The sequence below is a fragment of the Alexandromys fortis genome, unplaced genomic scaffold (assembly GCF_014885135.2).
Source record: "Alexandromys fortis isolate MF-2015 unplaced genomic scaffold, M_Fortis_MF-2015_v1.1 scaffold_1, whole genome shotgun sequence".
In the NCBI taxonomy this organism is placed as follows: domain Eukaryota; kingdom Metazoa; phylum Chordata; class Mammalia; order Rodentia; family Cricetidae; genus Alexandromys; species Alexandromys fortis.
The window spans coordinates 15818256-15832792 of record NW_026067927.1 but is presented as its reverse complement, the minus strand read 5'-3'; the positions used below and the strand labels follow the sequence as shown (position 1 = coordinate 15832792).

The 14537-nt window shown below is 42.3% G+C and overlaps 1 protein-coding gene across 10 annotated transcripts in view; it reads left to right on the top strand.

Annotated features, from left to right (window-relative positions):
* The window catches only part of Hydin (HYDIN axonemal central pair apparatus protein), a 326725-nt gene that overhangs the window by 25144 nt on the left and 287044 nt on the right, over window positions 1-14537 (top strand). For all 10 annotated transcript variants that reach the window (XR_007592102.1, XR_007592103.1, XR_007592104.1 and 7 more), the window contains exons 2-3: window positions 10804-10961; window positions 12849-12974. Coding sequence is in view for 4 of the 10 variants with exons in the window: in XM_050144333.1 (XP_050000290.1) it covers window positions 10827-10961; window positions 12849-12974 (261 nt within the window). In the remaining 6 variants the exon portion in view is untranslated. The remainder of the gene's footprint in view (window positions 1-10803; window positions 10962-12848; window positions 12975-14537) is intronic.

Here is a 14537-nt window from a genome sequence, read left to right as displayed (position 1 = left end):
TTGTAGTAATAAGCCACCACACATAGGTCCATAATTTTTTATAATCAGTTACTACAGTACTTTTGTGCATAATGAATATTCTAATAGTCAATGTGATCTATAGAAATATAACTAATTCATATTTATATCTATATTCTATATCTAAAGAGAAATTTACTATAAGATATTGATTCATGGGACTATAGAAGTCCCAAAATTTGCCCCCTGAAAACTAAAGATCCAGAGAAGATGTACTTTGAAAGCAGAATACTGGGTATCCAATGGGATCAATTCCAGCTGACATTTGAAAGCCTGGAAACCAAGAATACCAATGGCAGGAGAGGATTGATGCGCCAGGCCAGATGGTCAGCCTGAGAGGAGTCGGGTGGATTCTTCCTCTCCAACCTTTAATTCAGTGTGAGCCCTCAGTGCATCAGTTGCTGCCCCAATAGTCTGCCAAGTCCAATGCTAATTTCCCGAGACACACTCAAAAATAACAACTCAGCCGTGGGTCTGGGTATCTTATGGTCCACTCAAATAGTCACACAGATCAATTTTCACATCTACTATTTATTAAACTGCAGGAAAAGTGAACCCCTGTGAGGAAGTAATTATTTTGCAGCTATAACTTTTTAATTTTGTATATTTTTAGTTTTTGAAACTAAAATATAATTATATCATTTCATCTCTTTCTTCTTCCAATACATTCACTTACTCTCACTCAGATTCATGACTTCTGTTTCTTTAAATATATATACTTATATATATTTAATTTATATTTAATATATATTCCTAAATATATAAATATAGCCTCATCAGTTTGTATAATGTTACTTGTATGGATATGATCTCAGGGCTGACTACTGGGCTGACCACTTGGTATTGGATAGCAAATTTGGGAGCTCTTCTCTAGGGAAGACTATTCTCTTCCAGGCTCAGCATTTCTTAGTTGCCTGCAGCTGTTTGTCTGGGGTTGAGCTCTTGTGAGTCCCTCCCCTCCCCACACACATATCAGCATGTTTATTGGTGTTGTCCTTGTTCAGCTCATGTTTAGGCTGAGCTGAGACTCACGTTGGTGAGACTTTCTGACAGTTCTAGGAGATGAAGTCTCACAGCAAACTTTTTGTTCCTCCAGCTCTTACTACTGTAAGCCCCCTCTTCACCACGCTGTGTGAACCTTAGATGCAGGCACTGTGTTGTAGATGTATCAGTTGGGGCTGGACACCACAAGGTCACTTGTTGTTCTCTGTATTTTGGTCACTTGTGTTTTTCTGTAATGTTCTTCATCTGTTTCAAAGAGATATTTCTTTGATGAGGGATGAGAGCTATACTTACTTGTGGTTATAAGGATAAATATTTAGAATATACATAGGAATTATGCTGGCTTAATAAAGTGGCTGTTGTAGGTTCTGCTCTAAGATCCTTGACTTCAGTAGCCTTGGGTAGTTGGCTAGTTTCCACCAGCAGGCATGCTTTTCCTCTTGTTGAGCAGGCCTCAAGTCCCATCAGGGAGTTGTTGGTTACCCCCAAGGTATGTGTGCCACTATCACACCCTTAGGGATTTCATGCCATGCTGGCTCATTGGTTCAGATCATAAGCATCATAGCTGGGTAGGACTCTTAGCTGCTTCCCTTCTTTGGAAGTTTGAGTGGCTTTGTATGATACTATGAAAATTAGTCCTCAGGGAGGAGGCTTTCAAGTCAGAACCATTTTGGATCCTCTGGGTCTTGTATCTGAATTTAATAACGTGTTTTCCACAATGGGCACTTAATATCCATCTCTGAGAAGCATCCAGGGGCAACAGAAATTGGCTGTTCTGGGACAATCATAAACAACTCCAAAGGAGGGTTCTCTTATCTTGTATTAGGACCTTTGTTAGATAGTCAGTGGCTCTTGAAGGAAATATTATCAGCCCAGATATATTTTTATATTTATATACATAAATATATATCTATATGTAGTTTAAATAAATTTTGTATATTTATATATAATAGACTTATTATATCTAAGCTTGGTAGATAGATAATAGTGTGATTTAATATGCACACATGCAGATTTGAGCTGTGAACCACAGATGAGAGAGACATGCAGTTTATCCTCCTGGGTCTGGGTTACCTCACTCAATATGATCTTTTCTAGGTTCATCCATTTGCCTGAAAATGTCATGATTTCATTTTTCTTCAGCGCTAAATGGCATTCTATAGGGTGCACTAAGCTTTCATCAATTCCTCAGCTGAAGAACATTCTCGTTGTTTTCATTTCCCGCCTATTGAGAATAGAGCAGGAATGAACATGGCTGAACAAGTAGCCGTGGACTAGGAGTCCTTTGGGCAGATGCTGAGGAGCGCTATAGCTGGGTCGTATGGTAGATTTTAGTTTTAGCTTTTGGAAGGTTCTCCACTCTGTTTTACAGTCCCAGCAACAATGAAAGAGGATTCCATTTCCCTACATTCTCTCTAGATTTGTTATTGTTCTTTTGTTCATCTTTGCCATTCTGATTAGGGTAGGATGAAATCACAAAGTTGTTTTAACTTGTGTTTCTCTAATTGCTAGGGTAATGATGTGTGTGTGTGTGTGTGTGTGTGTGTGTGAATGTTTGTGTGTGTCTACAAATATATGCATACTCACATGCACATGTGGAAGCCAGAGGTTAACATCAAGTATCTTTCTTTATTGCTCTAGTATGTGAGGCAGAGTCTCTCACTGAACCCAGGACTCATTGGTTGGCTAAACTTCTGGCCCCAAGCTCTGGGGATACACCTGGCTCTTTCCCTTCCTCATGCTAAGGTTGAAGGCACTCACCACCTGCCTGACTTTTCCATGAATGCTGGGGTCCAAACACAGAGTCTCATGCATGTTCTGCAGGTACTTTACCTATTGAGCCATCTGGCCAGCCCTAGAACTATAATTCTTATAGTCATTGCAAGCCGTAAGATTATATGCATAAATGAAAACACCATAATGATACAGACTGTTTTGTACAACTGACATAATAAAATACCATTTTTAAAAAAATAATGTGAATTGGAGCTCACAGGTTACAAGAACATCTGACAGCTTCCTTTCTATCCTGTTACCTTCTTCTTATGTGACTTTTAGTTTGCTGTTTGACTTTCTCAGTGTGTCAGGTCTAGAAGCTTCTAAAGTTTAAGCAAGTTTTTAACACTTGATGTTCTCCTCTGAAAAGGAAGTTCAACTCTGTAGTTTGACCTCGGAAAAATTGCTTTCCTTTGTATATCTGAATCTTACTTTTCTCTAACATGGGTCAAATAAGAGGGTTCCTTCTGAAAATTCTCTCTTTGATCTACCTGAGATAGAGAAAGTCACATCCTGCAGAGAAACTTTGTTTTCGACAAATATTCAAGGGGAAGGGAGCAGAGGCCAATGCGAAACTGGTAGCATTAGAAATAATTTAATTTTAAAGATACCAGACAAATGGAAAATCAAGAAGTATAACAGCTTGAGAGACGGTAGGATAGCAGAAGAAGAAGCAGGATTATAAAATGAAAATTAATCTTTTTGCTCAGTGAGTGCCCAAAGAAACCCCAACTCACAACAAAAAGTCCTGTTGTGTTGATATTCTCCTTTTGCTTCTTTCCTGCTAATGTGGTATTCAACCTCACATCCCACAGGGGGATGGCTCCCTCTGCCACCACACAACTGTAGAATCAGAGGTTGAAGATGTGTGGGTGACCGTCAGCTCTCACATTTACCTTCAGCAAGCAAGAGTAATTGAATAGAATTTTCTTCTCTTTAGACGTTCTTCTTGGTGCTTTGGCTTTAACTAAACTGCATAACAACAGCAATGCCACGAACCACTATGTGTCAGGAGCTGGGCAACAAATACTTTGCAACTACTATCCCATTTAAACTTTTTGATAAGCCCCTGAAGGGAGTTTCCAAGATGGCTCCCAGTTACCACGGATCCTGATAGCTGTGGCCTGTTGTGTTTTTTTCCCACACTGAAATGAGATGATCTGCATGGCCAGATGTGTAACAATCCATGGGACTTTTGGATTGAAAATGCCATTGTGTTTATGCTTCTACATGATCTCCTGGCTTGCTTCTGCCTGTCCCTAGTCTTTGGGGGACATTCAAGCAGTCCTGCTGAGAGGTCTGTTAGAGGATCAACTGCACTGATAGCTAGGCCCAGCTTTCCAGCTCTATGAATGAGTCATCTGCAATGTTCTAACCCTAGTGAAGTCTTCAGATTTTGTGGCCTTTGTGCCATCTTTGACTACATCACTAGAGTGTCCATGCCCAAGTCACCCAGCCAAGCGTCCTACAGTCTTTCAGGTCGCTGAAACTTGGGATATCAATTATACCCTGGTTCAGGGTCATGGAAGCAGTGTTGTTTTGTCTGTTATGTGGCAGTGGGTAACGAGCAGAGCAGACGCTGTTGTCATTGTCATTACCGAGGCCCAGGGTGCCTAACTTTCAGATGTAATCATTCTAGAACCTTTGGGCTAGTAGAAATGAGATTTCACTGGGGATTTGGTTTATCTCTTTTTTTTTCCTGAAAAGAAAAAATAACTTCTAACTGGAAGCAGCATTTTTTTCTATCAAAGCTCCTATTTGTTAAAATGTGCTAAAAAGGCGTGGGCTAGGGAAGTCTATCATAAGTGCAAAACACAGTGTTTGGCTCCAAAGATGTTTCAAGTTTGTTTACAGTCCATATATTTCTCACTGGCTAGAAAGGATTTGAACATTTCTGAGAGTTAATTTCAGACCAAATTGGCCATTTTCTGTTTCTCTTTTCTGGGAGAAGATGCAGGGTTTGGAAATGGAAGACGATAAAGGGGAGGCAGGCAGCGAAGGCAGGCGGTGATACATTTTGAGGCATCTAGGATGAAAGGCCAAGCGTGAAGATGATGGATGGAGGCGTGAGTGTGGCGATCATGATAGTTATTAATGTGACAAGCACACAGTCCTGCAGCATCTGGAGACATTCACCGATTTAATAACACACATCAGGAAATTCTGCTTTCCCAAGCAGCACTCCTTTCTGAGTTTGAACTCTTGTAGACTTGGCTCTATCGTGAGTTCCTGGGACTGAAGAAACTATAACTCCCTATAGAAAATGAATTTTGTGCTTAAGAGCATCTATTCCCCAACATCCCACACAGGAATCCAGTGGTACAAATACATGAAGTCAGAGCTCTAGTGCAAACTCCCAAGTCCTGTCCTAAGGCTTATCTGGGAATACATCTCCCTAGCTCTTCATCGTTCATTATATTTGAAAAGAAGCTATCAAGTCACAGACAGTGAGCACTTACTCAGCCTAAACTTTGTTAGATCGAAACGCAGAGGTTGAAACTTGACATTTACATTAAGGAAGACAAAGCAAAGCTTGAAGTGTTTATTCTGAGAAGTGTCTGGGCCTCCTTAAAAATTCTTTGTGTGAGCACAATTTAATACCCACCCAGCTGGACAATTATCTACTGAGCCCCTTCTAGATGCCAGTGTTGTGTGAGCCTTATAGTCAAGGAGCTACAGTAGGTTCATGAGCAAATAAAGGCAATGCAGCGCATTTAATGATTTCATGTAGTGGGTCCAGCTTTTCCTTGCTATTGCCCTGATGCTCCCTTAGATTAGGAATGGTTACTCTGCACCGTGCCGCTGTGTATTAGAATTATATAACTTCTTTTTTATCTGACCCACCTGTCTCCATCTTCTCAGGGTTAGAGGTGTGGGCCACTCACCTGTTTTTCTTATGTGTATTCATGCTTGTGGAACATACACATGTCAGTGACTGAGCCGTCTCACTTCCTGTGGTGGTTTGAATAAAAATGGCCTGTGGGCTCGCTCATATATTTGAATGCCTTGTCACCAGGAAGTGGCACTTTTTGAAAGGATTAAAACGACTAGGAAAAAATTAGTGGCCTTGTTGGAGGAAGTGTGTCCCTGGTGGTGGATTTTGAGGTTTCAAAAGTCCATGCCAAACCCACAGTCAGTAAGTCTGTCTGTCTGTCTGTCTCCCTGTCTCTGCCTATGGATCATGATGTAGCTCTCAGCTACTGCTCCAGCACCTGCCTGCACACAGCCGTGCTTGCTATGATGACAATGGACTAACCCTCTGAAACTGTAAGCCAGCCCCTAGTTAAATGCTTTCTTTTCTAGGAGCTGCCTTGGTCTCAGTGTCACAGCAACAGAATGGTGACTAGGATGCTATCCTTATTAATATCTTTATTTATGAAAAATTTAAAACATGCACATATTAGAAGTACATTATGAACCAGCTTCAATAGTGCACAACATCCCCCATCTTTTGTTGTCCCTCCCTCCCGCTCGCCTCACATACAAGCACTTTTTTTCTGGAGTATTTTAAGGTCAATGATTTCTCTTTACTTACAATTTTTTCCTAAAAATGGCTAATATATAATAACTTCCTTACAAATACTCAGGATCACTGAAGTGTGAGCCTACCTAACAATTTTTAAAGCATATTTTAAGTTAGTTGATGTATCTAGCAAGTACTCACAGCAACAGAGCCACTAAGCTTTGAGAACGGATAGGGTTTGATGTGATCTAAATTAGCTAAAAATTAAAAGTAATTAATTCACTGAACAACGATGATTTTTTTTACCTTTATTATTCATTTGGGGGTCTCAGAAGCTAAACAAGGTCTGTCCTTGCACCTGGTTGGTTAAAGACTTTATTTCACATTCAGTCTCTCTTCTCTCCTCAAGCAATTTACTGCTCTGCTAAGCTTTCCCCACATCCTGAATTTGGCCTAGCCATGTTCTTATAGGAGGTTCTTGTTCATCCATTCCCCCTCTCTCCAACTGCCTGGCAGGAGGGTCTAGAAGCTTAGCTAGAACTAGGTCTGGTCTTTTGTTTATGGGCTCTCAGGGGTGTTGTGGGGTGCATCAAGTGAGATCTGTAATCCCTGCTTCATATAAGCAGTGAATATGTACAGTGTTAGGTTTCAGCATGGTATCCTTGTTTTTTTTTTTTTTTTATTGCTTCTTGTAATATTACCTCTCAAAGACAGAATTCCCCTCACTGAATAAAATTTGAAGATGCCCAGGCTGGTGAAAGACACTCATGGACCAATAATAAAAAGTATGAAATGTTTATTACCTTCATGAAGGAGCTTCCTGAGAGAGCTCAGCAGACCTCAAGCCTTTATACACCAGTAGTTTTTTCTATATTAGCTCTTTTATAAGTCTCCATTATTTAGCTACTACTGCATAACAAGTAGTGGTTTAAAACAGTGGGTATTGATTTTCCTCACAGTTCCCGTCTTAAGAATTTGGATGGGACACACCTGAATGCCTCCTATCTGGGCCCCTCTAGTGCAGCTCCAGGCACGCCATTGCCTGACTCAACTCTGTCTAGACGCTACCTACAGCTCATTCAACTGCTGCCAGCAGGCCTCAGAAGACCCATTTTTAAGCACATCCACACCATTGCTGCAGGCCTAGTTCACAGTTCACGGTACGGTTCTCTATGTAGGTTTCTGGACTACCCAACGATATGGCAGACAGTGATCTGAGAGAGAAAGAGGCAGAAGTACCAAGACAGACCTGTAGAATAGGACCCCACCACTCAGACCATACTGTGTTCTCCAGAAGGGCCTAAGCATAGTGTGTATTCAAAGGAAGAGATGATTCAAATATACAAATGCCAGGGGACAGATGGTACAGACTTATGTCTTATAGGCTTTCTGTAATAATCCACTTTCTCTTCCTTTATCCTGACTGGTCAGTTTGATGCCTGCCTATGATATGTACCGTACTCGCTCTTATTCTCCTCCTTGCTTTCTCTTTTCCCCTTCCAGCCTTACATTCCATTCTTTTCACTGTCTCAGAAAACGTTTGGATACTTCGCCTTGTGTCCCCAACTTCATTTCACTTTTAGCTGAACAGCCGAACACAAGAAATATCCATTGTCAGTCTTTTGGCTGAAATTCTTCAGTTCCTTGACTGGATGAAGCTTGTTTTCTAGTAGATTCCTCAGGAAGGGGTGATGGCTTATCTCAGTCATCAACCCGCACTCTGCTGTGCATACCTGTCAGGGATTTTCCTCACCAGATTATCTGAAGCAGGAAAACCCACCCTACACCTAGGTCACACCTTCTGGTGGCAGTCCTCATCAAAGGACATGGAAGAATGAAGCTTTGCCTTTTGACTGCTTGCCTTCACTCTCATTGGCAAGTCCGTCTGTACCATTGTGGCATTGCTTCTTGGGTATTAGAACCTACTTTTAACATAGACTGAAGATAGCAGCTTTCTAGGACCCCAGCACCTAGTCAAGACTGCTGAGACATCCAGCCTTGTGAACTGAACAGCTATCGGATTCTTGGCCTTCCTGTTGTGAGAGCCATTGCTGGTTTACCCAGACTACATCCTGTAAGCCAGCCTAATCAATCTCCTTCGTGTGTGTGTGGGGGGGGGGGTGGGGGGAGTGTTCATTCCATTGGTTCTGTTATTTTAGAGAACCCTGACAAATACAGAAGAGATCTTGCCTGCTGTCTTCCCTGGGTTTTTCCATGATCAAATGTATTTCTGTAACCTCAATAACTTAAGAACTTAACTTAATCCCTGGCTTGCTTCTTAAAAACCGTGAGAGGCTTCTATGGTTGTTGACCACTCTGAACTGTACAGCGCTTGCTCTGAGCTCTGGGCTCCCAAGCAGCCATCTGCATCCACCTGCCATACTGATGTTCTAGCAGAACCTCACCTGCCCTGAAGAGCTGCTCTCTGACATTTACAAGGTCCAGGAGACTTCTGGCTGAGTGCACCTACAGATAGAGATATTTGGGGACAGAAGGAAGCATAGTAGAAAGGCTTCCACCAAAGGCCCAAGCCCGGTCGTACAAAAAGCACAGAACTGGGTCGTGTTTGTTGATATTCTCACAAACCATCCCTTAACAGAAACCAATGCCATGGAAGAAATATATAATGATTGCATGATATCACTCAAAGGCAAACTTGAAGGACAGAGACCAGAAAGAAGTAAACCTCTTTTGACAGGGGCTGCAGAAGTTCAACAACTGTCAGTTTTTTATTGGTGAAAATATGAACCCAGGCAGCACAGCTGCAGTCCTGGACAGCAATGAGAATGCTTGACCCCATCTGTGATTTCCTCCAAGAGGGGCTGAGAGCGGGAAAGATGCTAACGAGTTGACCAATTACCTTGCATCTATCACCTGTCATCATAAACGGCTGCTGCCTGTCAGCCCCACACTGCCAGGGCATAAGACAAATGTGACTGATGTCATTTTGGGCTCTTTATATATTTTTACTATGATTTGTTTAGAGCAGAGCCATTGTGTTTATGGTTTGTTTCTAAAAGAGCATGACATGTAGGCAGTGTGAAAGTGTATTCAAACTAGGAAAAATTGGGGTGAAGTGATGTCACACTGTTGCCTTAGTAAGTCAGTCTAAAAAGTCTAGGGACTACTGGGTCTGCACAAGCTGGCTCCGGGAGAAAATGAGCCCGACCAGGTGGGTTCATCTGGACCCGAAGGAGCAGGTGAACTGCATCAAAGAACTGGGTGACCATAGAACCAACTTGCACAAGATAGGAGCCCCCAAATCTGGTATGGCAGAGTATTACCTTGTGACACAGTGATCATAAGAGCTACGCTGACTATCTCAAAGCCATAAAGACACACAGAGAGACATCCTAGCATGTAGATTTACGAGAAACTTATTTATGAATATAAAATTTAAATGTTTTCCATAAAGCATTTTTCTTCGTTTTCTACCTCTTGTTTCCTGCTGCTTGTATTTTCTTTTTGTCTCTGCCCAGCTGTGAAGATGGGATGCCCCATGTTTAATCTGTTTGGAGGGTTGACTGTCATGAGGCAAATCTTTGGACTTAGTGGATCAAGTAGTAGAGATAACAGGTCTTTAGTGAGCAGTGCCTGTGTGTTGTATTTGGAAGTCAAACATGGCAAATTGAGGGAATGGCTAGTGTGTTCGTGCATGTCTTCCTGAGCAGAAAAACCCACAGTTGGCCTAAAATGAATTCTTGACCTTGAGATAGGAATGCATCTAGTCACGTGGAATGCAATTCCTTGTTTAATGTGTTTTTGTTCCAAACATTCGCTGTGGCTTTGAAGATGATTTTCTTAGCCTTCTCATATGTGAAAAAACTTAATTAATGTAGAACAATGAACTAGAGAGATGACTCAGTGGGTTAGATCACTGATTGCTCTTCTATTGGACTCGAGTTCAATTCCCAGTACCTACATGGTGGCTTATAACCATCTGTAACTCCAGTTCGAGGGGATTCAATGCCCTTTTTATTTTTGGCTTATGTGGGTATCTGCATGTATATAATGCACAGATATACATCCAGGCCAAGCACCATACATGTTAAATTGTATGACCTATATTCAGGAAGTTGTCATAGTAACTCCTTCAACCTTTAAGATACCACCCCATGTTAGATGCCATTTATAAGTGGAGACTGTGCATTCATTTTCCAGCCTTCCAGACCCAAATAATCACACAGAAACTATATTAATTACAACACTCTTTGGCCAATAGCTTAGACATATTCCTATCTAGCGCTTACATCTTAAATTAACCCATTTCTATGAATCTGTATATCACCATGGGGCTGTGGCCTGCTGGTAAGGTTTCCAGTGTCTTTCTCCTTCAGCAGCTACACAGCATCTCCTTGACTCCACCTATTCTCTCTCTATATCTCTGTTCAGATTTCCCACCTGGCTTTATTCTGCCCTGTCATAGGACAGAGCAGCTTCTTTATTAACCAATGGTAATAAAACACATTCATAGCATACAGAGGGGAATCCCACACCAGGAAGTAACTGATATCTGCTGTATATCCACCCCTTCTTATCCTTAGGTGAACAAAGAAGATATCTGAAAATGACAAGTAAAAGTCTTGAGGAATCCATGGGGGCTGTGCAGAGGGGGCTGGCCAAAGTGATCACAGGATTGCAGAGCAAAGTCTTGCCACCCATGAGCCCAAAGGTGGTCACAGAGGAAGAAGTGAACCGGATGGTAATGTATCACAGGATCTAAGTGTAAGACATATAGGGCAGTATACTTGGGTCAGTGCCGTTTTGTTCTTTCAGAATATCAGAGAATCACTGGTTAATACCATGCCAGCCACTAGAATGCTGGGGAGCATAAATGCCTTCCGAAGCTGGAGGACTTCTTAGATTGTATATATCCTTCAAGATACAGGGTTGGATTGGGTCATCAGTTGGAATAAGAATTTCTGTCTTAGTCCATTTTCTGTTCCTATAGCAGAATGTCAGAAACTGGACGACTTATAAAGAAAAAAAGTTTGGGCTTGCAGTTGCGGAGCCCAAGAAGTCCAGCTCTGGGTAGCTCTGTCCGGTAATGGCCCCATGCTGCAAGCACCCATGTGTGGAGGGAAAGGAGCTAAATTCCCAGAGAACCATTAATTCCTTCTCTAGGACTCTGACACGTGACTGTGGGGGACACACCCAAATCGTGGAACAATGTGAATAAGCTTACCACACTTTTCCGAATGGTGGGTAGAGCCACGTGAACTGCCACTCGTGTGGTTCAGTTGAGACAAATATCAGATTCTCACACAGCTCAGCCCAACAATCTGTTATCTGAGAACTGGCAAGAGTTGTTTTTATAATTTGCAGGGAACAAAGCATTATAAAAATGGCTGATATCTGGGGAAAGGGCAGTTTTCTTTTCAAATAAAAATAGGTATATTTCTAATGAGTGAAAAAGTGATGGGCTAGGAACTGGATTATGAATCACAAGCTGTAGAAAACAGTAATAAAAAAAGTGTGGTGCTGGCCATGATACTCCCTATGTTTTAAACCCAACCTCGAGTTACATTTTAATTAGAAAAATGAAGTCAGTCACTGCCTCTTGTGGTGGCTACTGGTCTTGTCTATACAAGGCTCTGGCTTGTTGTTGTTAAGATTTTGTTGTTTTAATTTAAACCACACTATTGCTGATACCTCGTAACACTCTGTTACTCTGATCTGTGCTCCTGCCAAAAAGGACTTAAAGCCAAGTTGAAAGCAATGTTAGAGACAAGTCTTCATTTAAACGGGCTCAATTGCAGAGATAAGCATTATTGAAGAGTTCTAGACGCTAACCTAAATCAGCTGAATTACATATTCCAAGCTCTTATAAACAGTCTTGGCATAGACTCTGCCAATGATCATGTCCCCCCCTTGCATGTAAAGTAGGCCTGGACCAATAAGAACTTTCCAGAACAACAGCCGCAAGTGCACTACAGTGACAGGTTTGGGCAGCTAATCCTCTGCTGGGCTAGTGTTATGTAAGTAACAAGTTACGTGTATCTTCTCATAAAATTGGTAAGAACTGAAGCGCTTTGTGTTCTGATTTTTGAGTGTGAATCTGATCGGCTGCAAGATCCAGCTCTGATGCAAGCTTACAGCTTCGTGTGAATACATCCTTCCTTTCTAAGTGGCTGGATCACACCTCTAAGATCCTTTACAATTTACATGTCCTTTTAGCACGGTGTGTGTGCTCTAGTTAAACACCCCAGCGCTCTGCTTACCTGATCTGTAGGTTCAGCTCTGATGTCTGGAAGTGGTTTTGGTGTGTGAGTGAGCACAGGTGCTCTGTTCTTTGGACAGATGCTGTGCAGTCCCTGGGCTTATTTTCTCTAGGGCTCCATTGTGTGCCTCCCTCGCAGCTGTAAGGGGGGCTGGTGCATGTCACTTTCAGTTGCTGCACGCAGACCTCAGAAGTGCATGGGATTTCTCTTCTCTTGTATAATTTAGCTATCCTCAATATTTTATCAGGGAACTTAGTGGCATTCCACAATTATACTGAAAGCTGCACATACAAATTATTCATTCCCGGTGCTTAGGAGAACCCTTCCCCAGACTAACCATGCTGCAACTGGCTCTTGTTGAATTCTAGCTGACACCCTCAGAGTTCCTGAAGGAGATGTCCCTCACCACGGAGCAGAAGTTGGCAAGCACACGAATTATATGTCGGCCACAGATCACTGAACTCTTAGACATGGGAGAAACAACACATCAAAAGGTACATCAAAACCTGGAGGGATGGCTCTGTGATTACAGAGGACCCAGGTTCAGGTCCCCCATCAGACAGTTCTTACTGCCTCTTACTGTCCGCTCCAGGAGATCTAATGCCCTCTTCTGGCCTCTAGAGGCATTGCACCCATGTGTATAACACCACAACACGTAATTAAAAATCAAAACACAATCTTTTAAAAAGCACACCAAGGTGAGCATAGGCCACATAAATGCTCACAGTAATAGATGCTAAATAGAAAGCAGTGTTTCTAGGCTAGCCAATCCCCTAGGGGGCGGCTTGGCCACTTCTTTCGTGTGTGTTGATCTCTGTGGCCTGGTGACGTCACTACAGTTAATACAGGCAAACCTCACTTAAAGTCACTTTTGACTCATTCTCCTCCCTATTTAGTTACTTCTGACCAGTATTTGATACAACTGTTTACAGGGTGAGAGGAATTCTAAAAATGTTATCAGCCAAGCCCAATTAAGCCCTCTCCTTGGTGTCCCACGCTGTCCTTCCTCCCTGAACTGCCCACGAGTGAAGAGGGAGAGGGGGAATGCAGGCATTTGCTAGCTGGCTTTGGCCCATTTCCAAGAAACTTTTAGCCTTAAAATAGCAATGGTTCACATTGCTGTGTTCTAGTGTCAGCTACATGTTCTTGGCTTTGGGAGCGAATACTTTTAACCCCACAGATATTTTCCTTCATGCTTGTCTGGCATTAAATGATGCTCACAGAAGTTGGAGCGTCGGCTTGACCCTCCCCCTGCAGACATGCTAACAATCCGGTCCGCACGCTCAGACTGTGAACTCTTCATTCATGCTCAGTATTTTCTTAGACATGGCTGAGTTTTTCCTATGTAACTGTGTTCTTGTTTTATCTGCAGGAGGTTTATCTGAGCCGTTTTTCATGTTCTTCTGAGTTCTTTCCCTTTAGGAACATCAATTATGGATGTGTTGGGCCTTCCTTGTCTGCCCTGCTGCTCTGACTTCTCCGCTCTAACCCACTTTGAACTTTGTGTTCATCTGTTTTATTGACATGACACTGAACAGGCTGTCCTCTGTGTCCCTTCCTTTGCGTTATGTGTCTGTCTCTCTTAAGTGCAGCCCAGCAGATGCTGGTCATCTCTAATCAACCGAAGCCTTGTCTTTTCTGAATCTTGTAATCCATCAGGGTCCAAGTGATCCTACTGATTTGTGGAATCTTTCTTCTTTCCTTGAAACTGCTTTCTCTCCTAAATTCAGTCCTAGATCAGGGCCTCCTAAACATTGTTTTTTGACATATGACCCCCCCCTTTTTAATTTATTTATTTATTAAAGATTTCTGTCTCTTCCCCACAGCCACCTCCCATTTCCCTCCCCCTCCCCCAATCAAGTCCCCCTCCCTCGTCAGCCCAAAGAGCAATCAGGGTTCCCTGCCCTGTGGGAAGTCCAAGGACCACCCACCTCCATCCAGGTCTAGTAAGGTGAGCATCCAAACTGCCTAGGCTCCCACAAAGCCAATACGTGCAGTAGGATCAAAAACCCATTGCCATTGTTCTTGAGTTCTCAGTAGTCCTCATTGTCCACTAT